The 27,054-nt window shown below is 37.9% G+C and overlaps 1 protein-coding gene across 1 annotated transcript in view; it reads left to right on the forward strand.

Moving 5' to 3' along the window:
* tyw1 (tRNA-yW synthesizing protein 1 homolog (S. cerevisiae)) overlaps positions 1 to 17,497 on the forward strand; it is a 63,022-nt gene extending 45,525 nt beyond the window's left edge. Inside the window, exons 15-16 of the mRNA XM_005932582.3 lie at positions 8,355 to 8,522; positions 15,941 to 17,497. Of these exons, the coding sequence (XP_005932644.1) occupies positions 8,355 to 8,522; positions 15,941 to 16,162 (390 nt within the window). The 3' untranslated portion in view covers positions 16,163 to 17,497. The remainder of the gene's footprint in view (positions 1 to 8,354; positions 8,523 to 15,940) is intronic.
* The last annotated feature ends 9,557 nt before the right edge of the window (positions 17,498 to 27,054 follow it).

The raw sequence follows: 27,054 nt of genomic DNA on the forward strand, positions 1-27,054 counted from the left end.
ATATAAATACAGGCCATTTACCATTTACTTCTTTCCTTATCCATTTACACATAAATGACACATCATCATGACACATCTTACATGTGCACCATTACTTGTCCCTTATCTTCAGTGTCCTGATATAAAGGCAGAAGAAGAGGTGCAAGGTTTCCAAAGTCAAAATTAATATTCACCGTGAGCCTCTGTCTGCACGGAGCCTCACATGGCAATGCTTCCACACATCCTCTCATTCATAATCCAGAGTACAGTTTAGGAGTCCAACTATGACACAGTGTCTGCTGGGATCTCACTGCTCACAGTTACTGTAGCTATTACTTTCTTTAACCTTTGTTCACGCAGGCTAGGTTTACTGAAGTGAAGTTTAGGGGTTTTTTTAGTACTAGGCTGCCCACAATTACACTGAATCATACCTGGGAGCTGAGTTGTACAAGCACAATGTTATCTATCAGCCAGCCAGGAGCATTTGGGGGTTAAAAGTCTTAATCAAGAGCATTGTTAAAGATGAGGGTTTGTCTTCTGTGTGTTTTCAGAAAATGAAATTCCTAGGTTTTGTTTATTAGTTCATTCCCTTTGCATTATACACATTTAATGGCAATTTTAATCTAAGTTACAAAGCGGAAATTTATTTATTTTAAATCACTTGTTCTGCCCACCTGCATTAACTCCATGCTCACTGTTGCTCCATGCTCACAAAGATTTGCCCTGTTCACTATATGTCCCTGCTCTAGACTATAGTTTGCTGTAATTCTGCTCCTGCTTACTGAGGTGTTCTGTAGCCCACCATAGCATATTTGAGCAGACTGCTGACACTTAAAAAGACCGTAGAAATGTGCCTGTTTTGCTATCTCGGTTCACAGTCTTGACTTCTGCAAACTCCACAGAGAGAAAGTGAGATGACGCTTTGCAGAACTCAGCAGCAATCATCTCCTCTCCCCATTCATGTTCTGCTCTTCTGATGTTGCATCATGTTGCTGAATGTGCAACGACACACAGACACACACAACAGAATTTGTTATAAGCAATCTATGCAGGACCACAAGTAAGATTGTTGTTGACCTGAGCAGTCTTTTCATTTTGCTGTTCACACCAGACATTGTAGCACTGTCTGGATGTCATGCCATTAGTTCAAACATGTTAGTATATAAAAGGCACAAGTGCGTTCTACATGTTCAGTTTAAATGTCTTTAGCCTTGATCTTTTATGTAACTTTAAAGCACATATTGTTTCAAATTTTTTTAAGTATTGTTCAACATAGCAAAATCAATCACTGTAGTTCTACTGTGTCTTTTATCATTTTCAAATACAACATGTATCCTTTCATGGTAAATCAACTTTTTTCTGTATTTAGATGACAGGTTGGGAAGACAAAACTTCTCTCAGGTTCTGGCACAGAACTTGGTAGGATAAGCTATCTTTCACCTAAACTGAACCTTTTAGAGCTTTCTTTTTGTGTGTCTAGCTAGATTCTATTGAAGTAAGTTGCCATATGGAAATGGTCAACAGGTTAAAAATCATTTCTAAACATGTCTTGCTCTGAGCTTATAATCTGACTCTTTTAGAAACTGGCTGCATGGCAAGGATTGGTTAAGAGCATTAATGTCGGGCTTGTCAAGCGTTTCCAAGGGAGCATTGAAAAATTACCATAACATTGGAAGACTTCAGTCTTGTAAAGAATACTTGATGTCTCAACTATGACATGCAACTTTGGTACTTAGACTTTTTTAAATGTAGTCTTTTACAGAGCTGCTGGGGATTAGCAGGGTTGGGCATATGTACTGAGTTACCTGTCTAGATACTCGCACGTTAAGCCATAGAAGTATTCCAATTTATTCTTTATAGTGAGTTGTAGTTGTTTGTTACCAATTCATCCTTTTACCTGATCTTTATTTCTACTAAAGTTGTGTAGTGACATACCTTTATAGCTTGCTTTGTAGGTGCTGTAGAAGAAAAAGGACTTAATTTGCCATGTGTGCAAAAATTCAACCGCCTGTGTGGTAATTAATGGATCCCCATCTGTATCTCCCCCAGTTCTTTTATGTACATCGTACTAAGTTTGCTTTGCTTGCTGTGTTTTATTGCTCTCAAGTAATCGGCGTGGTGCTTCAAGCAAGTCTTTGCTTGATCGAGTTTATGATGTGTTCCTTTTTCAATCCAAGTTGTCTACTGAGACAGTTTATTATTGACGTTCTCTCACAGGACTCTGTATTGACCCAACACTACATGCCATTTTATTATATTGAAGAGGCAGAACACTAACAAGACAGTGGGGAGCATTGTAGTGGAGAGGAAACCACCAAATATGGGACGTCAGACCTTGAAATATTTTTGGCTTGTCTTTTCTTATATGCCTTTCTTTAATGAAGGCAAACTACAAACCCACATTAACAGTTTTGCCTGTGCTCTGGAGTGTGTAAAAACGTCAGCCAACAAAAGACCACATCCTCTGGTACAGGAGACTAACAGCGATGCCGCATCCAGAGACCTTATCTCAACTTGGAAGCTAACATTTGAAGTGACTAGCAGTTGGATTGATACCAACTGATATACTGTATGTAAATGCATTAGGGCTTTAATTAAAATGTGATGCATGATAAGCAAACCGCTTTGTCTTGACGGACTTGAGACCATCACATACACACCTGTGCTGTAAATAGTACAACTTGCTGTTTCCTTGTCATCAGTGTATCTGCACAGTGATTACCATAAAGTACAAAGGTACATAAAGACAAAACTAATTTGAAAACATAGATGACAAATTATTAAGGATATTTTACACAATTCTTTGTTATTGATCACATTTAAGCAATATTTTTAATAATATATTGGAAAGTCATAACTTCTACAGCACTAATTTCGGCTTACTTCCTCACAAATACAGCCACATTTTATGTGGTAGCGGAAACAGCGGTACTTTATTGCTTTATTCAATGCCCACATTTGCCCTAGCATTTGTCCAATATTCAGTTGTACATATGTAATTATATATCTATCAGTCTTTATACAATTTTGGTCTCTCAAAGTCTGACCTTCAGATCACTGAAAATCACAGTGAAATCTCTGCCTCATCTTGACAGTTAATAATTTAAGCTGTCTCTCTTGCACAGGTCACTCTCAGGGTGAACTCTCCTTCATGTTATAAAGGCTTTTGTGTCTTTTCTTCCTTAATTATCTTTCTCTGTCACCCTCTTATCTCTCTGTCCTCCTCTTCCCTGTTTCCACAATGAAGAGTATATTGTCCCTTACTGAACAGATAAACTTCTCTGGCTACTGGCAGCTCTGGGCAAGCTATCAACTTCAGCATCATGGGTCCAGTAATTAGTACATCCCAGGATGGATTAATGACAGTATGATAGAGTGAATTACTTTGTCATCATATCGCTAGCTCTCAAATTGGCTTTTACTGCTGACCGGTGGAGTTGCTTGGGCCTGTGAATGGCTTTAGTAGTTATAATAATCTTAACTTGTCCTCTTTTTTTTTTTTAAGATTTACAGTACTTTCCAACAGTCTTAAACCACCCCTTGTTTCTTTATATTTTGGTAGGAAAATTGGGAAAGAGTTGCAGTGATTTACTGAAACACATGCAGACATGGAAATATTATGTCTGCATGTACTATACCAAATACTATTAAAATAATAGTATTTGGTATGACCACCTTTATTCTTCAAGACTGAACTCTCTTTTTCTTTTGTCCTTTATTTGTCCAGTTTCCTCATTTTGTCTTTAAGGACACACTGCACAGCATGCCAAGATATGCCAAGTTTTAGGTTTTTGGAAATCACCTTGTTTCAGCAAAAAATACAATTTTATTATCAAACGAAATTATCTTAGGTGTTTATGTATTTTAAATTGGTTCTTTCCCGAGTTGTCTGTTATCTGTAGACACAATACTAGTTAACCCTTGAGTTAGGTGCCATTCTTTCCTCATGAATAAATTCACAGGTCAGTGATAAATGGCTTAACAAACATGCTTCAGTCTAAAAGTCCAAAGGTTTGTGGATAGGATGAGGACAAAATGCTAGGTTTAAGAGTTTTTTGAGAGATTACGGATAGCAGACTAGGAACATATAGAAGTGGGAAAATTTATGACATTGTTACCATAATTATGATCAGAAACATCTGGAAACCTGAAAAAAATCAACTTAATTACCTTCCCAGTGGTATATTACAAAAAAAAATTTTTCAACAGTTGTTAAAAATGAGCCTTCAGAACAGCTTCAGTGTTCATTGAGTCTGTATGTGTGTACGTATAGCATCCATTAATTAAGATGAATTGTGGCTCTTTAAGAATGATGAATTGCATGCTTATGTGCATGTCCACCATCACCAGCAACAAGACCTTTATTACTGACCCACTAATAACTAGTTCGTCATCTTATGTGGCACAACACATTCTGCCTGTACAGTTTACCATCCTCTGTCCAATTGCCCAGTGCCTAATTTATCATCTTAGTCCAGCATCAATACCATTTACTCTGCCACAGTCTCTCACTTGGCCTGAAAGGAAATGGATTACTGAGAGCAAAAGAGACACAGAAAGAGAAGAGCCAGGCCAGCATGTAAGTGTATTGAGATAAATTTGGTGAAAAGTGCACAGGGATATGTTGCACAGCGTGAGTGAGGCCTCAATGACCAACATTTATGATTTCCATTAAAGGTAAGAGATATAGATTATTTGAACAGGTGAGGGACTCTTATTATTTTGCTCCATCTCTCCCACATAGTACAATATCTTCTACCATATATCTCAAAGATCTTTCCCCATCTCTTCCTGCTGCACACTCCTCCTGCCCAGGCCCCTTCCTGATGATTTATACAGAGTCCTGAATGGTTGATCTTTATTCAGCAGGCCTCCGGGCAAGGCTGATAACTCCAAGGTCTCCCATCAATTTTGTACAGCACTCCCACTGTGTTTGCCCTCAGCCACCCAATTTCTGTCTTTTCAAACCCAACCCAAAGAAATTTTACACTCTGTGTTAACTTTTTTTTTGGTGCAGTGAATTTGCAATCAGTCTTAGAAGACATATGAGGTTGGATTAGTGTAGAAATGGCTGCAGCTCACAACTGGATTCACAGATCCCCTACAGCTCCTCAGTAGATTGACTAGAATAAATGTGAATGGCAGTCTTGAAATGGGTGGACCGGTGCGAGAAAGAGATCAGTTGTAAAACTGCTGTTTGGGTAGCCTCTCTCTGAGGAGTGGAGTAAATTCTCCAACAGAGAAATGAAACTGTTTGTTTCATTTGACAACCAATTCTTTCTTAGGTGAAAATTATTTTTTATTGGATTAAGAAATTTTACCTCATCTGTCAGATTTGTGTTTTGTCTTTTTTTTGTTTTTTTAAATCTGGCTCTGTGAAATGCGGAAGCATCAACTATTTTTACTTCCCTGGACATGTCATGTCTTCAAACTTCCAGATTTTGAAGCCAAATAGATTATTTCTAACAGACAAATTAGTACTTGGGGCTTTTTCTTTGGGTCTTACTTAACAAAGAATCTAAAAGATAACAAAAGCAGACTCAGAAAAGAAGAGTCACAGTACAGTATTTAAATAGTGGATTGTACCAAGAGTGAAAGAGATGATTTTCACAGCTTTAGTTACAGTGCTTAGTGGTGCAGTGGTTAATGTATTCGCCTAAAAGCAAAAGATCCTCCGTTTGAGAATGAGAGGAGACATAGATCCCTGGGAGTGTTGTTTCAGGAAAGGCATATGACATAAAAAATCAACAATGCAGATTCATCTACTGTGATTATCTGAGCAGCCAAATTGAGTTTTTAGTGAGTCCTATGATGGTTTGCAGATAGTGGCACTAGCAAAAAGTAGGGGCACCAAACTGGAGGTGGCAGAGCTGAAGATGTTAAGATTTCCATTGGGAGTGACCATTATGGACAGGATTAGGATTGAGCATTGTAATGGGCAGAGGAGAGAGAGTGGATATAGTGGGCAAAGGATGTTAAATATGAAGCTGCCAGTCATGAAGAAAAGAGGAAAACCACAGAGAACATTTTTGAATGTAGTGAAAGAGGACAAGCAGAGGATTGGTGTGATAGAGGAGGATGATGGGAGAGGCTGAGATGGAGGCAGATGAGGAGACCGCTAAAGGAACAACAACTGAAAAATGAAAACTGTGAAATACATGTTGACAACAATATATCATACTGAAGGAACTGTGTAAAACAGGGTCTTTCCGCTCATTTTCTTCAAGCTTATAAGAACTTATAAAATACTGTTCAGGTGTGCTTTATGCTGCGAAGATGACCTACAGCAGTATATTTAACAAAACCATTCAAAGGTTTGTGGCTAATGAAATTTTTATCTTTAGGCATTAACTTTATTGGTTTCACTGCCTTTCACTAAACTTATTGTGATTATTGTGAATCACACCTTTTATTTAAAGTTTATGCAGTTAGTCGTTACAGGAACATGATGCAGTGGTTCATGTGTAAAGCTTTAATTAAAATAAGTAATGGCTGGCTGGGTCTGTGTAAAGATTTCTTCAAAAGACAGTTACGTCGTGTGCTGTGGATTCTTGCTTTTAACTCCTCTGTAAAATTGTTTTCTTAAATGGTTTTAGGTAAAATCTCTGTTTGTGAAGGTCCCCGACTCTTTCCAGTTTTTGCCATATCAATAATCATGTGTAAATACATCTATTTTTCCAGTTGTACAGGACTGTTTTTTTTTTTTCTGAAAATCTCATATCTGAATAGGTACTACTGAAAACATTCCTTAAATCCTGATGCATACACTGATTTCTTCTTCCTCTGTACTGCTTTGAGAGGTGTACTGAACTATTAAGAGGCTGGCTCAGTGATTATTCACTAAGAAATACAAAAACTTCAAGCTCCGACAAAACAGTTGTCTGTGACCTCCACAATCTTTTTGGTGTATAATGCAAAGCCAAGAGCAAATGACAGTCTGACACGGGGTTTTAGTCTGCAGCAGATTCTTTCAGATAATGGCAAAAGTTCATGAAAGGTGTATTCACCTTATTGCTTTCTCCTCTGCAAAAGTTTCTCTTTATCTAGCGCTAAATCACAACAGTTCAAGTTCAAGACCCCACAATAATACAGAGAGAACACCAACAATCAGATGAACCTTACGAGCAAGCAATTTGGCAACAACAGAAGAGAAACCTCGAGTAGAACCAGGCTCAGGGAGGGGTGGGCATCTGCCTTGACTGGTTGGAGATGAGGGGAGGATGACAAACTGTGGAACAGAGCCAGTGATTAATAACAACTAAAGATTAAATGCAGAGTAAGAGCCACTATTAATCAGAAGAGTCGTTGCTGTATATCAAGTCTTAACAATTTCACAAAATGAGCATTAGTTAGAGTGAGAAACATCAGGGTCAAATGAATCATAAAAGTCACTACATAAAAGGTGAATGGTCAGTTGCCAGTCATTGCCCTCATGGAGCCAACAAAAGGAACTCACTGCAGCTTAATTAGATTGTAATTGACTTGATCAATCAATTACAATCTGGATATTTTTATGCTTTACATTGAACATCTTTGTGGTTCCTTTAGATCTATATTGGTTTAGTTTACCAGTTTCTTTTTTTTATGTTTTTGTGGACTTCTGTCTAGTCTTTCAGTTTCTCCTCAGGATAGTCTACTTTTGATTGCTGTACTCTAAAGAATTTTAAGCAATAATACTTTGTTTTCAGAGGAAAGTATTTGATCTAATCTTACAGTATCTCACACATGTTATTGGTCTGGTAAATATTTGAAAGTCATACCTGTCCATTAGGATCCAAAGTACAAGCTCACCAGAAAAGACTGCATTTTCCAGTCTTAGATATTTCACTCAGTTTAATTTTTCAGTATTGATCTTTTGATGAAGGCATGAATACAGAAGCATTTATGCTTTTAATAGCTGATGTTCAATCAAAAAACCACTTCTGTTAAAATATGTTTCTTGGAAAATCGATTTATATGTTTAAAAAAGAGAGAAAGAAAACAAATGGAGTACTAAGCAACTACAAGTTGATGTGTTTTAATGCTCTACAATGGCTGTTTTGCTATTTTAAAGACACCGATTAAGATATGATCTGAAAATCGAACTAGTTCTTCCTTTGCTCAACATCTCAAAAAGCTTTTATGAATGTTGTCCTTGTAGTTCGTGCAGTCTTGCTGACAGACACTGCGGCACTAAAAAAATTACTCTGTCACTCAAACTAAGGCCTTTGTATGGAGACAAAAAGCTGTTTTGCTGAAGTTTGTGCAGGAAATTATTTGTCCTTTACTTGCATTGTTTCTCTTCTGTATTTTGAGGGGTAAAAATATGTTTGTTAAAATCTGTAAATCTTTCTTTTCTGTACTCTGTTTCTGATTGTCTGCTCATGTGTCTCCAGGGGGTGACATACTGCGGAGAAAGCTCTGCGAGCAGCCTGACAATGGCAAATGTTCCCTGGCACCAGGAAGTGGTCACCTTCGTTCAGCAGCTAGCTGACATGTTGCCTGAATATGAGATTGCCTGCGAACATGAGCACTCAAACTGTCTGCTCATTGCACACACCAAGGTAATAACTCATACTAAGCCTCCAAAGGTTTGTACAAAACTACATAATGTAGCACATCTGAAGTTTTTGACAACTAAAGAATATTTGATACACAGTTATTATTTATTTGGAGTTTCTTCTCATCATTGATAATTACTTGGATCTCACAGGGATCCAAGTAATTCCACACATTTGATGCAATTAGTGTCAGTTCAAGGTTTTAAACTTATAGTAAGGTCTGTCAGTTAATGTGAGGAAGATAATTGTCTAATTTTCGTGCTTTGCTCAAGATTATATGACTTTTTTGACAGATAATCTAGAAAACGTACGTTTTTAAACATTATTCCACAAGAAGTTGATTTTCAGGAAGTTAGTACCATCTATGCATCTGATGGAAAATTCTGATTCCTTGTAAAAACTACGAACTTGAAATTAATAAAAAAAATTAATGTTATCATAGACGATACATAATTCTCTGTAGTTTTCCAGACACATGCCTTTTTATCTGTTTTCTCTTCTAAGGTTGTTTTCCAGGCAGCCCAGTGCAGGTTCCTAGGTTTCAAATTGGCTTTTTGATTTTTATCTTGTTTCATAATTTAGATAGTTTAGTCTGCTGTCTTTTGAAAATGTCCAAGCATCAGCAGGAATTTACTTCTACAGAGGCAAACCCTCAAAAAAGTTCCAGTCAGTGTTGGGTTCTGCCAAGGCGACTGTCCATCAGCAGTTAATGAATGATGATTAATTGCCATCTTGGCTCTCTCTGACAGGAGAAATTCAAGGCAGCCAGCAAGCAAGGCACCCACACCTGCCTATCACAAAAACACATACACACACAGTAGGAACTCTGTTTGATGTACAGTCACAATTTATGGGAGTGCCAGTGCTCCTTATCCTCCTTTTTTCATTTTCATTTTTACATTTTTTTTTTCAGGTTGGGGGCAATGGTCCAAGTGTTTCTCTCTGTGGTGTGTTTGTTGACTCCTACTGCCGATTTCTTCTTTTCATTTAAATGCAATTGCTTGAAGCTATATATATAAACTGCATATACTGTAAACATCATATCTCTTGAGTCTTGGAAGATTTGAGATATGATTCTAAATAAGCTTTAGTTTTAGAAGTGCTGGCAGCATTGCACAAAGGATGGAGTGGATGGAAACGTTAGCCTGGCTAATGGTGACCATTCTTTTCCAGACTTGAATATCAGTAGCGCTACTGATATATATAAACACACTTTTAATATGTGCACTGCACTAAGCAAATGGATCAGAGACTTCCACTGAATAATTACTGCAGTGATTGTGTTTTGGCTGGCAACGGGTCATTTAACCTTAACTGATGCAGTGAATAGCTTCTCATCTCTTAAAATACCATCATGGTGGTTGTGGAAAACATTGCATTTCTAAATGCTAAAATTGTTTATGTATGTGCTGAAAGTACTGAAACTGAGTTAAGAACCGTCAAACACATTATTCAATCTTGAAAGTTAATGGTGAATGATCATCTTTGTGGTAGAAATGTGGTCGAAAAGCATCCTGAATGATCATGATTGGACGTCACTTAAACATTTGGAAAAATCAGTTGAAAAACAGTAGAACTCAGAACTCAGTTCTACAGTGTGTTGTGGATTTCAAGGGATTGGGACTAAACACTTTAGCCTTAAGAAAACCACTTATTAATTACGCTAGTCATAAAAAAGGTTCAGTTGTTAAATAGCATAAAGTCTGGATTTTAGAGCAATGGAAAATGGTCATCTGGTCTGATAGGTTCCAGATTTATTCTGTTCCTGACTGATGATCAGGGAAAGAGCTGGATGAAATGATGGAGCCGTCATGCTTAGTGCCTACAGTACTGACCTGTGGGAGCATCACGATGCCAGGAGTCATAAGGCTCAAACTGTGAAATGGTGATCCAGGGAGTAGGAGACATCATTTTCACACAGATTAGCCAGCACAGAGTCCAGACTTTAATCCCAGTGAGAATCTCTGGGATTGTGCCGTGGTCCAACTCTCCCACCAACAGCACTAGATCCTGACAAAAAATTAATAAAACTCTGAATAGAAATAAATATTGTAACACTACATAGGCTTATTGAAGCCATGCCACATATTGTAACCAATCATTAACTTGTCGGAGATAGCAAAGAGGTGCAATGTTTATTTAACATTAGCGACGAATTATTAGGTCTGGGAATCTAGTGGACCTTGTAGTTCATCGTATTATCATTAAGTTTCTAATGTTGTAGAAAGCAAAACATTAATTACACTGCAATACTTGTATATTCACTTGTAGGAGACGGTTTACATGTTTTATGCTTGCTCTTCAGAAACTGTTTCCATGTTATTTTTAACAGGAATAATAATATGATACCATATCAGGCAGAAAGTTTGGGGTGTTTTTTGCTGATTAGAATATTTTGGATGGATCTTAAAATGCGTACTCATGACACTGAATGTTAATAATATGAATATGTTAAGACTGTCGTTCTGTTCTCAAATTCCGTGTGAGATTTATTGATAATTAGACAAGCGTTTTGACTTTATGGAGATAAACTGGAATGTAAGCCCATAGATGGTACAAGTGCACAATAACTATTCGCTGTTTGTGTCGTTTTATCTTTTTCTTCTACTTTTCTTCGGACACACACTTGCACGAGTATGTTGTTTCCTGTATCACACAGTCCATCTGTGTGTTTGTCTGTATCCACCTGAACTCACACATACTGAAAGAATGTGAATATGTTTTTGTGTCTGTATTTAAGACCATACTGCAATTTATAAAACTGCCAGGGAGAAATTGGATTATTATAGGTTGTTATTTTTAATGAAACTAATGAGCAACGTTAATAAGAAACTGAATTATATCTTAGGTGGGATTAGCAAGAAAGGCAAGAAAAATCAAATATGGAAGCACTTAATTTTAAACTGATTGTGCATAAATACTATTCAATGTTCAAATTTGAGCGACAAGTTAAAATACTCAGCTGTCAAGGACCATTAATTGAAAGGTCACCGCAGTAAGAGGAGTAATCCCTCAAATTCCTTAACCAAAAAGAGTCAGGTATAGCCTTTTATTTATTCACCCTATGAAATCTAAAACTAATAATAATTCAACTTCATAGGAGATGATGATCACCATCATCTCTAAATATACCAAAGCACCAAATGGTAAATGGTCTGTATTTGTATAGCGCTTTACTTGGTCCTAAGGACCCCAAAGCGCTTTACACTATACACAATCATCCACCCATTCACACACACATTCACACACTGGTGATGGCAAGCTACAGTGTAGCCACAGCCGCCCTGGGGCGCACTGACAGAGGTTTAAAGCCAGTACCTGCCTTAGATATATCTCTACAGTGCTCTCCAAAAGTGCCCTGAAGTCAGAGTGAAATGTTTACTTTTGCTACTTTAAGCTTTGTAATTTCTCATGAAAACATAATGCAGTTTTTTGTTATGCTATTTAACAGTTAACTGTAAGTTGAAATGTGATTCAGCTGTTAACACATGCTCAGAGCAGTGTTAATTTTGACTGCAAATTTTGATTTAGTTTTAACTATAGTCTTTTGAATAAAACATCATTTTGTTTTAGTCGTAACTTAGACATCGAGATTTTTTTCGTTTTAGTCGACGAAATATAAGACTGTAGTAGACTAAATATAAAGTTGATTTAGTTGACTAAAATGTAAAGTCTGAAAGTTTGTCATGCTTTTACTGGCATCAAATGTGAAATGTGTATGTCTAATCTTCTCTTCCACCCAAACGTTGACATTTTGCTGCATTTTTATGAAAAAACAGGGAGCATGTGAGCTAGTGGTACCATTTTCAAAAAATATCGGCAGTAAGTGAAATGTGTGCATCTGTTCTTTTTACACAAGTTAATTAGTTCTGATTGGATCTGGTTGCTCCAGAATATTTTCATCCCATTTTCATTTTTTAACAAAATTGTCAGTGCATTTCATCAGTTTTTGGCCTGGTGTATTAGTTTTTATTTAGTTATCGTCCTAGTTATTGTCAGGAAATAAAGGTCCCTGACAAAGACTGTGACACAAATTATTGGTCAGTGAAATTTACACTGTTTCAGTTGGTACTTTATAGATGAGTTCATCAACATTTATAGTTTTAGGCAGAGGAAAAGAAATCGCTATTGGTGCACCAATGCCAAAGTGTGACTGGAGCAACTACCTAGACCAAAGTAAAGAAATAAAAGGAAAATCAAAATTGAATGAAAACTTGAACCTCTGATTGAATGCCTCCCAGTTATTTCTGTGTAAATATTTACCAATGTGTGCGTGCTGGCACACTGCTGTCTTTGGGCATTCATCAATAATCCAGCAACTTTGGGAATTGAATTCACTTTTAGGTTCCTCTTGTGAATGAGACTGTTTTGCTTACAGGTCTTCAGGGTTTTGAATATCTTTGTGCAGCAGGAAGAGAAATCAGAATATGAATTCCTTCAGGTTTCATGTCAACTTACATAACAGCAGAATTTAATATGCATCACAGGGAAGCACATCAGTCTCATTTTGTGGGTGTGTGTATATGAGTGTGTCTATTTCTCTATAGCAACTAGCAATAGATCCTCCTTGCACTGACACATCATCATCATTAGTTACTTTTCAACTGCTGGGATCCTCCCATAGCTGGGCATTTCTTTCTCTTTGAATCTCTGCCTCTCTCATCAATCGTTTTACTTTTCCTGCCACCCTTTTTTCTCTTATCTCTTCTCTCTTTCCCTTCCCCCGACTTTTCTCTGTTATTTTCAGTCTTCTTTCATCCTTCTCGGTTTCATTTCTCTAAGAGCACGGTGCAACGAAAAAACAGTTGAGACCCAACCTTGTTTTTATGAAAGACTTGCACATCAGTGCTTTCACTAGACTTGTTTAGTTTTTGTTTCAAAGCCTAAATTAAGTCAAACCTTACATCAAATGTTTGAACGTTTATTCTAAATGTAGGAACAAAAACATCCTTGTCCCTTCTGGGCTACTGTATGTGTTACATGTGCCTGCATAGAGATGTATTTTTCAAAGATCTTGAGTCTACTTTTAATACAAATTATGCCAGGTACATTGCAGAGTATGTCTCCTCAATATTTCTATCTTTGGTTTTGCAAGTTTTCTACCAGTTTAATGACAGTGCTGTAGTCTTTTGACATTTCTGTGATCCATCTCACAGAGTGAGATATTTTAACTATCTGCCCTGAAGCTATCGTTTGATTGCTTTTATGAAAGGTTGTTTTTGCACCGGGCTGTGCAAAGCACTCAGCGTGGTAGTGCATTGGTAACCTGTAGGTGCTATGAAGAGCTATGTTTGTTTCTGGTGTTTTTTGCTCTTTTAGCCCCACAACAACGTCAAATCTTAAATCTTAATAGACAAAGCACTTCTTTGTAGTTAGGTGGTAAAATTGTTCACTCTAATTATTATCGCTGCATCTCATGTATACTTTTTTTTTATCATTGTGGGGTGGAGGGTTAAGGCTTTTTCTTTTTTGTGATTAACTTCTGCTGTTTCCTTTCTGTTCAAGATAACTTTTTAACATATTAGCGTTTGACATTTACATGGCTTCTATCAGGCTACACACAGGACTGCACACAAGTGCCTCTCCTGGTTGAATACCTCCCTCTGCAAAGCCAAAGAGCTACGTAAATCCAGCATAACTTGGAAGAGTTGTTTTTTCCCCTCTACTCAGAGCACTGTGCTTATTTCGAGTTTACTGTACCTCCAGTTGATTATAATCTATAGACAGAAAAGCTGGAGCGGTCTTCCATCCATCCAGTTGCTGAGAGCTACAGCTCAGTGACATGTTCTGACATGAAAGTAGCTCATTTAGTTAGTTAAAACCGCTGGGTGCCCGTTCTCCTCTAAGATGGCACAGCTTTGCTCTCACAGAGACAGTAATTGTTTACCGACATGCCAGCTAAGCAAATATAGTCCTTCCTCATTACAACAAACATCAACTCCCAACAGGTGATGGTTCCATTATTTTGACTCTTCTTGGGCTTCGTTAGAAGTGGCAAAGAGATTTTCTCTAATGACCTACGAAGGCACTGGGTCATCAACAGGCTAACGTTCAAAAGCCATTTTCCCTCAGTGAGGCATCATTAGTCTTTAAAGGGGCAAATCAGCATTCATGAGTAAAAAAGAAATTCATCAAGTTGCTATCTTTTTTTCTTTTTAGAAGAAAGTCAGTGATGTGATGTTACTCTCTTTTCCACTTGTTTATGAATAAAGTGGTAGGAGCAGTTTGGTGCGTGAAAATTTTAAAGTGGTGAGCCCAAGTGCACTCATGGGGGGGTCAGGCTAAAGCAGCAGTGAACCTGAAACAAATTTTAAATGCTAAAAGCACAATGTTTGTCCCCAGTGACAACATGGTGACATTTTACATCCAGTTACAGCTTATAGAAAACTTCCACGTCTTCAGGGACCACTTTGAAATTCAAGCTTTGCTGTAGAGTTTGCTATAAATAGCATCAAACTTCAGAGAAGTTTGGTTTATATAACACACGCTTGCTTCTTTGCCTGCCCCCTGTTTCTTTTCAGTCTTTCCCACCTTTGCTGATAACAAGGAAAACATCGTATTGTATCAACTAGAGAGCACTGGTGCATGCTGGGAAAGTAGAGGTCACGCTCTTCACCCACTGTGCTCGTCAGGGAAAACAGGCAGGCTTAGCGAATGATGATGGAGGCTCTTCCCTCACTGTCAAACACACAAGCTGTTCTCTCTTTCCCGGGTAGTTTGTGTGCCCCACTCAATAAACACACACACACACACACACACACACACACACACACACACACACACACACACACACACACACACACACACACACATATTCTTTCTCCATGCTCCGCTGCCCATTTATCTCTGCTCTTTTTTTCTCTTTAGTGAGATGGATGGCAAATTGGGTGACGAAGAAAGAAGCAGTGATTGATAAAACAAGTGATGGGATTGGAAGGGAAGTGGTGGAGTTGATGAATCCCACACCATTTAAAGAAAGGCTCAACTTCTAGACAGTGGTGAATGTGGAGGAAGAAGCTCTTTAATTAATGTTCATCTTTCACACCTGTGAATTCTTTATTGTTGAATTTACAGCAAACAACGCTTTTGTGTTTGTGTGGTAATTTGCTGAGAGCCTTTGCTTTCTGCTTTGCTTCAGTTCCAGTGAAATATCCTGTAGAAATGAAATGTGTGCATCTCTTGTTTTACTTTCATGAAATGACAGATGCATGAAATTTGATAGGTGATATTATTTTCTGATACGGAAACGGCTGACATCAGTGGACATGGTGTCAGGTGGCCGTCTCCTTAAATTAGTGTTGAATTGCAAACAGGCTTAGCAAAAGATTTGCAAAAGCACAGATCCCTAAACTCTACTTGGATTACTGCTTGTTGCTCATCTGCAACCTTGTTTCTCTGTCTTTTTGTTTCTGTGGTTTTAGTTCAAGATGGATGGCGAGTGGTGGACATGGATCGACTACGAACGCTTTCAGGAACTGATCCAAGCTTATGATGAGCGTGGAGGACAGCACACTTTCTCTGCTTTGGACTACGTAGCCAAGACTCCCAGCTGGGCTCTGTTTGGAGCCCAAGAACAAGGTTTCGACCCTGCTGAGACACGTTTCCAACGACGCAACAAAAGCAAAGACATCTCAGGATGCTGATAGATGAGCGAGCGAGCGAGAGAAACCAGACAGAGGTAGAGTTACTATAGTGAGCGCCAATACTTAAATAAAAAACTGAAAATTTAGGGTTTGTTGTTTTTATTGCTATCCTCTTGGAGCTTCAGAGTTATTTGTGTGTCTGTATGTCCACAGCTGCCTTCCTTGTCATGTGGACTCCCTGGTTTAATTTTTCTTATATTTCATTTCTTTTGGCATAACCTCTAAAATCAGCCATGGACCAGAAGAAATTTACTCACTCCTATTTTCTAGGAATTTGCCGGAACATCGGGTTATTGCTTCTTTTTCTTCATAGGTGTGCCTAGATCTTTAAAATACCCCACTTTTTGAAATTATTATTATAAATATGAATGGCATTGATCCTTGTAATAAGGCAGTGGCAATATTTTACTTTGTTGAAGCCATTGACGGGTTTTTCGCACGATCTTATCTTCATTTCTAAAGCTTTTAAATCCAGGTTTTAGTGATGCAACTGCACAGCACAGGACAAGATTAGCACATAAGGAGTAGGGCCTATATTTCTCCTTATGTTGTCCTTGGGAGCGCCTCATCTTTCCCGGGCACCTTTGCTCTTCCTCCTACTCATTAGGACTGTGGTTGTTTTTATTTAGAAGGAAAAGAGTTGAGCAGTGAGAGAAGTGCATCAAGGCTGCACCTCCATGGGAGAGTCTTTTTACAGCACATGCTTCTTAATGCTCTCTTTTTTTCCAGTTTTCTTCCAATGCATTGCATTCTCTCTTTTCTCGCATTGTCACCTTTGACTGGTTTCAGCACTTCGTATCTGGATGATAGAAAATATGTAGTGTTTCAAACATATGATGTGGCTGTTTTATTAAAAACAAAATCATGTGTTTGAAGTATTTCAGTACCGCAGTCATAAAAAAGTCAACATTTTGTGTTTGATCATTTGAGCTAAACTAAGAAATGTTTAAAATGTTTAATATGATAAAGCAGGCATGCTTCTCTTACTGTTTTACATCAAAAACTCAGAATCTTAGTCTATAACAGGTCATAGCTTAATTTAAACAACACTGGGTACAAAGATGAACCAGATTAAGGTTCAAGTTTAGATTGGATTGGTACTGTAATGCTGCTTTTTGCTGGTTAAATTCATATGTACCATCAAATGTTTGTCATGTCAGAACAATGCAGAACCTCTACTAGTTTGTTATTCAGTCCATATGTAAAAAAACTTTTCTTACATGGATGAAAATCTACAGAATCACATGAATTTGGTTTGTTTTCTCAGGTCTCTGATGGTGTTAATGTATCACTGTAATAAATGTCTTTGCAATAAAGTTCTTTCTCACTCGTGAATTTCATACAGTTCAACGAGATCTTAAAGCAAATAACAATAACTTACTGTACTTCTCGCAGTTTTTTGTTGACTTTTTACTTGCAGCAGTACTGAGAAGTTGACATTTTAACAAAGGAATGATTGTGGCAAAAGTTTTCTAGGCTGCACTTAGAGGCCACAAGGAGAGCACTAACCGAACAAAAGTGATTCAGACATACAGCAGCCCCTTTTTTAAATTTCTACATGTAACTTTGGCACTTCAGAAATAAAAATATTAAAGGTGATGGTAGTGGTGAGTTAGGCATTTTTACAAACACATTATCCTCTACCCTCTACAGAAAACTTGCATTATTAAGTGAAGGAAATGAAGGATTAAGCCATCCTTCATTTCTTTATATTAATAAATAGAGAGAGAAAATGCTATGTATTTTTGGGGACTTTAATTTTTTATTTTTATTATTTTTTTGTTATGTGTAGACACAAAACTAATTTGTCCCTTGAGTTTATTGGCTTTTTTATGCTTGAATGATTCATAGATAAGTGTGAAGTGGCTTAACAAACAAGCAAAAAAACAAAAAGGGACTGGATTGAAAATGAGTCAAAAAGCAGCCAGTGTCCAAAATCTGGGGACTGGGGAACTATTGCTTCAATAAATTAGAAGCAAGGGACATAAAACTCACGGTTCTTTTCAAAATACCGTGTCTCATTTTTAGTCCACAAGGTGTGGAGTAATTTATGTAAACTGTGAGTCTTCGTGCAGTTGGAAAATTCTTTGAGCTGTAGTATTGTTAGGTTTTTAAAGATTATATATGGCCAGGTCGGGCATGAAGTCACTATTTAGCTATTTCTAAGAAAGCAGGGCTTCATAGTTCCTGCTGATGCAAGAAATGTTGAGATTCTTGAGTGTGGAGATTGTGGGGTAAACTGAAAGGTTAAATAAGTAGAGCTGCATGGCTTCATCTTTATTTCAGTCTGCAATTACCACAGACAAAAGAAAAGAAAGCTGTCTGGTTGTCTACTTCTATATAAGAGTAGGTGGATGGCTCTACCACAGATAATAGCATTTTTTTTTCTTTCATTTTGCAATCAACAAGAAGCAGTTCCTTTTTTTTTCTTTTTTAAATAGTGGGGCACATATCAAAAATAGCTGTAAAACATTAATAAGCACCAGTAATTTGCAATCGATATATACTGTCCTTCACAAAGTTGAGGTAAAAATGCCATACGTGACTTTTAATCCGAATGCATGTAAAGCATGAGAGCACATTGCAAATTTATGGTTATTTCTGGCTTTATTGGTTTAACTGTACCCGTCTCTGTAGTTTATAGTGAAATCTCAGACACGTCAGGAGTGGGAATCTGCCTGCCTGCGGTTTAAGTGACTGGTAATGACTGGTAATAGCTCCTTTTCCACAGGGGACTCATGATAAGAGAGCAGGATATGCACAGTTTTTGTTGTTAAGTTATTTGCCTCCTTGAAGACAGAGCTCCCATTGAAAGAACGTGATACTGATGCATCATTGGGTTGATGAAGTGTTATGTGCAGTAGGTAAGTATGACTGTATTGAGGCAAAGGTTCATTTGAAGGTGATTATTAAAACATCTAATTTCAGTTGGATTTGATTGATTATTCATCATTGATTCACTCACAACCTTGTGAATAGTGAATAGCTCAGCAGATAGAGGTCATCTAATAATTAGAAGGTTGGTGGTTCGATCCCTTGCTGCATATTTGGTCTGCATGCCAAATATCCATAGGCAAGATACTAAAAATTCCCATTTCACTTAATGGCTGGACTGGTGTATTTTAGTTTTTTATTCATTACATAATCTTAAATCTGCAAATTTATCTGCCGAACATGGCCGTTATTTTTATTGTGTTATTGTGCAACACATTTAACCAGCACTGCCTCCTGCCAAATCTTAAGAGTTTGTGTGATTAAGCAAGACAAATTTCTAATGTCAAAAGGAACATAATGAAAGCATGTTGTTACGTCCACAGTGGAATAATGGATTCAAAATAATAATTTCCCCATGACTGACACGTTCCCCCTTGTGTGCTTGCAATGTTTATTGCCATTAAGACTGGAAACTGGTGCACTCTCAAAGTCACTTTGGATTCAGGGGTGCTTTTTACCAAATAGCTTTAATGTCAGTGTAACTTTGAAATGTCTCCAAAAGAGTTTTATCCAGTAATACTGTGAAGCACTTTGTTGTTGCAGTTGCAGGTGACAGTTCTGGGTTCAAGACTGTTTCCAGAGAAGGCCATTCCAATATACACAAGGATAAATCTAACTGAATAAAAGTATTTCTTTGCATGGAGAAATTGTTATTATTATTACTATTACTGTTAATGTTGTTATAATGTGAAAGCATTTTTAAATGAGAGAGAAGTCGTGTCCATGTGCTCTAGGAGGACTGATGGAGGATGATCTCTGCTCTGATCTCTCAAACAATACTAACAACTCAAACAAACTGACCTACGTAAACAAAGGGGAAACTTAAATAGTCGCTGATCAGCACACAAAAACACAAAAAAGGGGTAGAACACAAACAACCTAACTGAAACTAGCATAACAATTTCCAATTCCCCTCCTGATCCAGAGTTATGGTATGTCCCAATTTGCTGGTCTCCATATAGGCTTGCTCCTCCCCTTTTCCACCTCTTGGCTCATCAATCAAGGGACTGGAGCAGCTGCAACTGAGGTCACTCAGAAAACAAAGATTAAATCATACATAACAGTCTAAACTAAAATGTGCGCACTTATTTTAGAATACAGTATTATGTGAATATGTAAATTAATTCTAAACCAAAACCAGTTATTTATTATCCTGTAAATTAAATCCTATATTTAAAGAAAGAAAAATGTGAGTGTAGTGTTATGTGTAAGCCTCTAATATTTGGTGGCTATTACCACTGTGTGGCTGTAACTGCAGCCATCACAACTTATTTCATCCAAAATGCTTTGTTAGGTTCAGATGTAAAGTGCCATTTTAAAGCAGGGGCTACCAAGGGATATTATTTTTGGCAAGTAGGAAATCACTTTTAATTATTTTCCAGGTAGGTGTGGAGTCCACTGTCTCTTTGGAGCCCAAAAGAGTACGAGCAAGGGTCATTATGGGGATTTGTCAATGAATCATCTCCTTTACAGCCGTGGTTAAAAATTGTTTTAGGTGTTCATTTTTTCTCTCCTGTTTATGTCCCAGAGGGACATCCATTTAAAGCTGCTGCCAGTGTGTACAAGCTCACAGGTAGCTTCTGATTGTGAGGCTGTAAACACTTTGTCTTCAAGTCCATGGATCATTCTGCCTTCAGCATCCACTCAGCACTGTAACCTGGGAGTAAACTGTGTGTTTATAAAGGTGGCATTTTTAAGGGTGTGTCTAGAAGCATCCTTTATACTAATGTGCCCAGACCTCATGGGAATGTGAAAGTGATAATGATATTTGCAGATGACTGGTAAATGTGTTGGAGGACATGATTGCGTGTTTTCAGAGGAGAAAAAAGTCTGTTTGCCTCACTGGCGAGTGTTCACAGCCTGTTTCAAACCATTACTCAGTGCCCCTTCTTCGTCTTCAGCGTTTGTGGGCAGCGTGTAGACTTGTATGTATATGCATATAATGTTTATAACTGTGCATCTGTGTGTTTCCTGTTTGGGCCAGATGTCCAAAGAATCTGGGCTATAAGCAGCTTCCTGTTCCTGAGTTAATCCAGTCTCTGTCCACGTGCAACAGACCATCAGTCCTAGTTGGTTTACCTGTCTCAAAAACCTGCTCCTGGATTGTGGTAAGTCAAATCTTTGGCTTCCTGTTGTCAGGTGACCCTTCGCACTTTTAAGTTACCTGCTGACAGTAGATTTAGGTATGTCTCCTCATGATTTATGACAACATTATATAACAAAGCATGCATTTTAACAGTTATTGAACATGCTGTAGTTCAACTGACATGATTTTTTGTCCATCTTATTAAACTAATCTTTTTAGTAATGTGAAGCATTAGTGTTAACAGAGTCATGTGAGTGAACTGAATAAATATACATAGTGTACTCTACTGAATACTTTCTTTGGTGTATTGTGCTTTGAATAATGACATGCTCATTGTTCATCTTTGGTCTAAAATGTCTGAAAAGGCTGACCTATAAGCCTGCTTACACCCAGCTGTGTTTATATCTATAGTACCTGTACATTCAGAAGCTTCTGTGACTGCTTTGCTTGTCTGTCTGTACATAAATGAATTCAGACGTGCAGGGACGAGTGTGTCGGCACTCTGTCAAATCAACAGATTTCAAGGGAGCAGGAGCCAAATGTTAAGATGCCTGCTGCCAAAGAGGAAACTGCTGAAAAAAATAAAAGCCTCACACAACTGAAACAGGGACCCATATCTGGTATTATAATGCTTTATTACAAGCTAATGCATTTTCCTTCAGTTCTTATGTTACATGTTCAGATTGCTGTGGTTCAAATGTGGCAGGAGAGCACAAATCACACCCCGAGAATGTGTGATGGGAATCGTTCTGCTCCAGCTTCTTTCTCGTGCACTCAAATTCATTTGTCACATCACTTGAAGCAGCAGTGAAGCTCAACTGTTAGTACAAGCCCACAAATGTTCTATCAACACATACACCTGACCTCCTATTGGTTGACTAAATTAACTTTGCTCACTCATTTATCATCTGGGTCGTCATAGTGCGTTACTCAAAGATGCAACTGCTTAAAAACTGACATTTGCCCCCAGAAGTATTGGGATGCTGTATTGGTTGGTTGTAGCGTGTCGTGTCTGTATGAGACAGGTGGGGCGAACGACCTTGATTTAGCTCATATGCTAATCCCCTCTTAAAACAAAGTGACTCAATTAACCAAATGACCGTCTAATGAAGGCATCGCCTCGCATATTGATGCTTTATTTTCAAAGGAGGATTTGCATTCTAATGGTGTAATGAATTCTCGCCTGACTGCTGAGTGGTGGTAAATCACACAGCAATGCGATGAATCATAGAAAATCTGTCTCAATAATGAGTGCTGAAATGCATGCAGGGCGCAGACTGATTAGGAGAGATAGGTGCTAATTGCCTGCTGTGTGTCCTGGATCATTGTTTCTTTCCTCAGGCTCAGCTGTCATATGGTCTGTTTCACAACTCAGTGAATAAAAGGGGAAACGTCCATGCAAACATTTGACGCCATCAAAAGCAATTAGCAAAATCAAGCTGAAGGTTAAACTTCTTTACTGTCTTTTTTGCTTTCTTGAGCACCATTAATGTTGACCTGCAAAATAACTTGTATCCAAGTCAAAATACCTAATTTCACAAAATTAAGTATGAAGAAAGTACAAAATGACCAGGCTATATCTCCCTTTTCTGGCTTCACCTACTGTAATATAAGAGTCACATGAGTCACCTTCATTCATATACTATACCAACCCAAGAGGCACCTATCAGCTCTCACGCCGTGACAGCTGGGATAGGCTCCAGTCTCCCTGTGACCCTGAATTAGATAAGCGGAAGAGGATGGATGGTAACAAAATAATAAAATACTAGAATTTCATTCAACAAAATTTCATACTACTACCCATGTCAGCACACCTGTCACTTAAGACAGCAATCCCCTCACTCCAGTATGTAAACATATGCAGATGTTATGAACTTCTCTGCTGTAAAGTTTGTTATTTTCATGTGATAGTCTATGAGGATTGTTTATTTTTTGAAGCCAGCCTCAAGTCCCATGAAAGGAACCGCGTCATTTAAGCCTTGGCTTCATTTTTCAGCTCCAGAGGTTACCACTTGTTACCTCATTAACATAACCCGGAATCTATAATCTACCAATCTAATCAATCTATCAATCTACCCGTGAGTATGATCAGTCACAAACATGGGCAGGCCCAATCCACAGAGTAACATAAAAACAAGAAAGAAACTATAATATTAGAAAAATATGAAGCTGATAATGCAGTCTGAAAGCAACACAGCTCCTAGAGCTAAAGCGGAGGAGAGCAGAGCAGAAAGAGGGACTGTGCACATGTAAAAGCTCTGTATGAAAAGCACTGTATTAATGGGTGCACTTCAAGACTTTTGAGTGGCCACAAATAATAGAAAAGCTCTACATTAAAAAAAATAAATCTAAAATTAAATCCAAAAAAGGCAATCTAAGAAAAAAGAGATCGTCTCATTTAGCAAACTTCACTGCCCATCACCGAGGTGCCATAATGACGCCTATAATTACTTCTGTATTTCATTGAATTAATGAATTGGTTCAATGAAGAAATTCCTATGTTATGTAAAACTTATTCTTAGATATTCTTTCAGCTTTAACTTTATCAGTGTTAAACTGTCTGAGAGCAAAAAATAAGCACATCTAAAAACATAACACAGACTGACTTCCAGTGCAAGGCTTTATTGGTTATTAGGTTTTTGTTTTATATGTATAGATCCTTTATCTTAAACTAATCTGCTCCAGAGTAGATTAGGTCTGAAGAATAAGTTTCCAAGATCCTATCAAAAGCAAATCCAATTTGTAAAGAGTTGAACTTCCTTCTCTGAGCATCAAAACCTTCTTCATTATATAAAGTGACTTAAATGGTTATGTATTAAGTTAGGATGCTGCTGTAGTTGAAGGCACTGTAAGAAAGTTTCTACGAACTGGTGCACATCATAAAAATATGCTAAATTACAATCTCAGCCAGAAAGCCAGAGATAGTTCATTCAATGTTCTATGTCCAGGAAGCATATGTAGCACAATTTCATGTAAGAATAATTGACTTGGCTCTATCCTGTTTTCATCCACTTACAGTTGGTGGCTGTGTCTGTATGTACACTAAATCTTGCATTAAGACTTTAAGGATGCTCATTAGAATAAACAACGTGGCAACAAAGAGTCAGTGTACATGTACTGGGAGCACACAATGCTCTCAGTACACCTCATTTTAAATATATTATCATTTAAATTGAGAGAAAGAGAGACACAGTAACAGTCTGGATTTCAAAAAGGTTGTCATATGCTATTTATATGTTTCTGTCTCATGGAGACTGTGTGTCGTCTCAGCGAGCCTATTGGTGGGTTTAGAGCACATTATTCTGTAACCTTTATGTCCTGTGGTTCGCTATCTGCTGCTCAGTTTGACTGATGAATGGATGAGAGGCAGGTTAGCAGACAACAAGCCTGGGTTGCACAAGGTGACTGAAATAAAGACCTGTGATACTTGCTCCATCCATCAGGGAGCATCCATCCATCTTCTTCTGCTTAACCAGTTCAGGGTCAGGAGGGGGAGTTGACACCCTCTCCCAGCTGTCATAAGACAAAAGCTAAGCGATAAGCAACCACTCACACCTATGGCCAGTTCAGAATCACAAGTAAGGACTAACCCCATGCATGCCTTGGACAGAGGCCCTCCAGCTGGCGGGTAGATTCAAACCCAGGACCTTTTTAATGGGAGGCCACTGCACCATTGTGCTTGCCCTTAATGTGCCATGATGTGCCATGTGAGAAGACAGATGGTTTGAAAGAGGAGCAAAGGAGGCTATGCATGTCTGCTGTGAATAATCATTGAATAGAGGTGTCGGCTTACATCTCCATCTATCAGCCAACTACAATGCAGTCTTAAAATCCCATCCCAGGTGCTTCAAACCCAACTCGCACCTTGATGACTCAGGTGACCTCAGTAGGTCACATGATAGGATGGGGCAAGGTCTCACAGCGGTTTCACCCCGCCCCCCGAAGTGTTGGTACTGTAGTAACTTTCTGGAAGTACTTGCACGAAGTTTTGTCAAACTCTGAAAATAATTCTATTTTAATGAAAACATGCAAATGCAACTTTTACCAACAAAAATGCAACAAAATATCCCTGAAAATTTAGACAGAGAGACACAGATTTCTAGGACAGAAATCTTTCTAAAATATTCTTATACTGTAACCACCAACTGAAGATTACCGTATGAAATGCTCTCCTTTTTAAATCACCTCTCTTTAGATCAGTTCTCCTGCATTCATGATTCATATCCAATAGGGTTATTTTGGCACATTTACAAACAGGCTGCTGTGATGTGTAACTCCAGCCTGTTCACTGCAGTTTTTGGTGATTAAGAAGCTGAGGTTGAGTAAGTGAATCAGTTTAATGTGAAAAATATTAATGTAATGTAAACAATTGTAGAGCTATTTTAAAATATGTCTGTTAAAGCAGGACATTTACCTTAAATCAGAACAGTCTCTCACCGGGGTTAGTATTCTTTTGTTCTTAAAACAGTTTAGTTTCATTTAGTTTCCAGAATAAGTTTTCTGGTTTTAGTTTAATTCTTATTGTTTGAAAATCTGAGTTAAAAACTAACTAAACTAACAAATACTAAAACTAAGAATATTTCCTCTGTTTTGTTTTGGTTAGTTTTCCAAGTTAAAAGTAATTTTAGTTGATTTTTCATCGTTTTCTTAGAAGCTTTCTTTCTTTCTTTTTAAATCTTAGTTAACTACAATATTTGTTCACATATATTTTAACTAGAATAACCTTGTCTCTCACTCGATCCATGACAACAGCACAGCTTTGAAATTTGTATTTCGTCTGCTCTCCAGATACCTGACCACCCAGCGTGATGGTTTTTTATTTTTCAGAAGCCATGGATCTGACCTCCGTGCAGAAGAAGAGACTTGCTCAATTATATTTAGCCACAGCTCCTTCTGTCAATAACAGGCTAAACCATGGTAACCGTGAACTGACTGCACTATGTTCCTCAGACAGGACTTGAACTTGAACTGAAAGGTTTTTCCCCCAGAAAAATAAATAAATAAAATATCTAAACTCTTGCTGAATTATAAAAATCGCCAGGGTGTATTTTTGCATTTACTTAATCAGATTTATTTGTACTATTATTTGTCCTCACAGCATCAATTGGAAAGCAGGCAATTTGAAAAGCTGCTAGTTAACAGGTCCTGTCTTTGAACTGTGGGAGGAAAGTGACACTAAAGGCTCTAAACTGCCAGAAGTGTGAATCTCAGTGTGAATGTGTTGGACTGCTTGTGTGTGATGGAGCAGCAACTTGTTCTAGGTGTTCTCTGCCTTTTGCCAATACATTCAGAGAAAGTCTTTTTGCCACCGTGTCATAACATTATTGTCACAGAAATACTGTTGATCAAACTCTATTTTTCCCTAGTGCTGAAGTCCAAAATCATATTCATAAGGATTGTTATTAGCGTTGGTTATTTCAGTTTGGTTTTAAACCAGAGCTCATACCATTGCTTTAAAGACATGGATGGTAAGCTCCCATTTCACCGAATCATAATGCAATGAATGAGATATTCAGAATCATGCCTCTGACAATAGCCATTTAGTATTCACATAGTTCTAAAAAGACAGTCCTCCTCTTTGTCCCCTACAGAGATAAGCAGCAGGGAGAAGCTTTGTGGTCTTCAGCTGCTGTCAAGCCTCATCATTGAGGACTTTAATTTTGTTTCAGCAAATCCAGAGCAGATGAATTGACGCATTAGATTCCATTTTGAAAAGTTACATGAAGCCACAGCAAAACCAGAGACATTGTGACTCATTCCATCAAGAACACACACACACACACACACACACACACACACACACACACACACA

Source organism: Haplochromis burtoni, unplaced genomic scaffold (genome assembly GCF_018398535.1).
Source record: "Haplochromis burtoni strain Fernald_Lab_line unplaced genomic scaffold, NCSU_Asbu1 Contig_153, whole genome shotgun sequence".
Classification (NCBI taxonomy): domain Eukaryota; kingdom Metazoa; phylum Chordata; class Actinopteri; order Cichliformes; family Cichlidae; genus Haplochromis; species Haplochromis burtoni.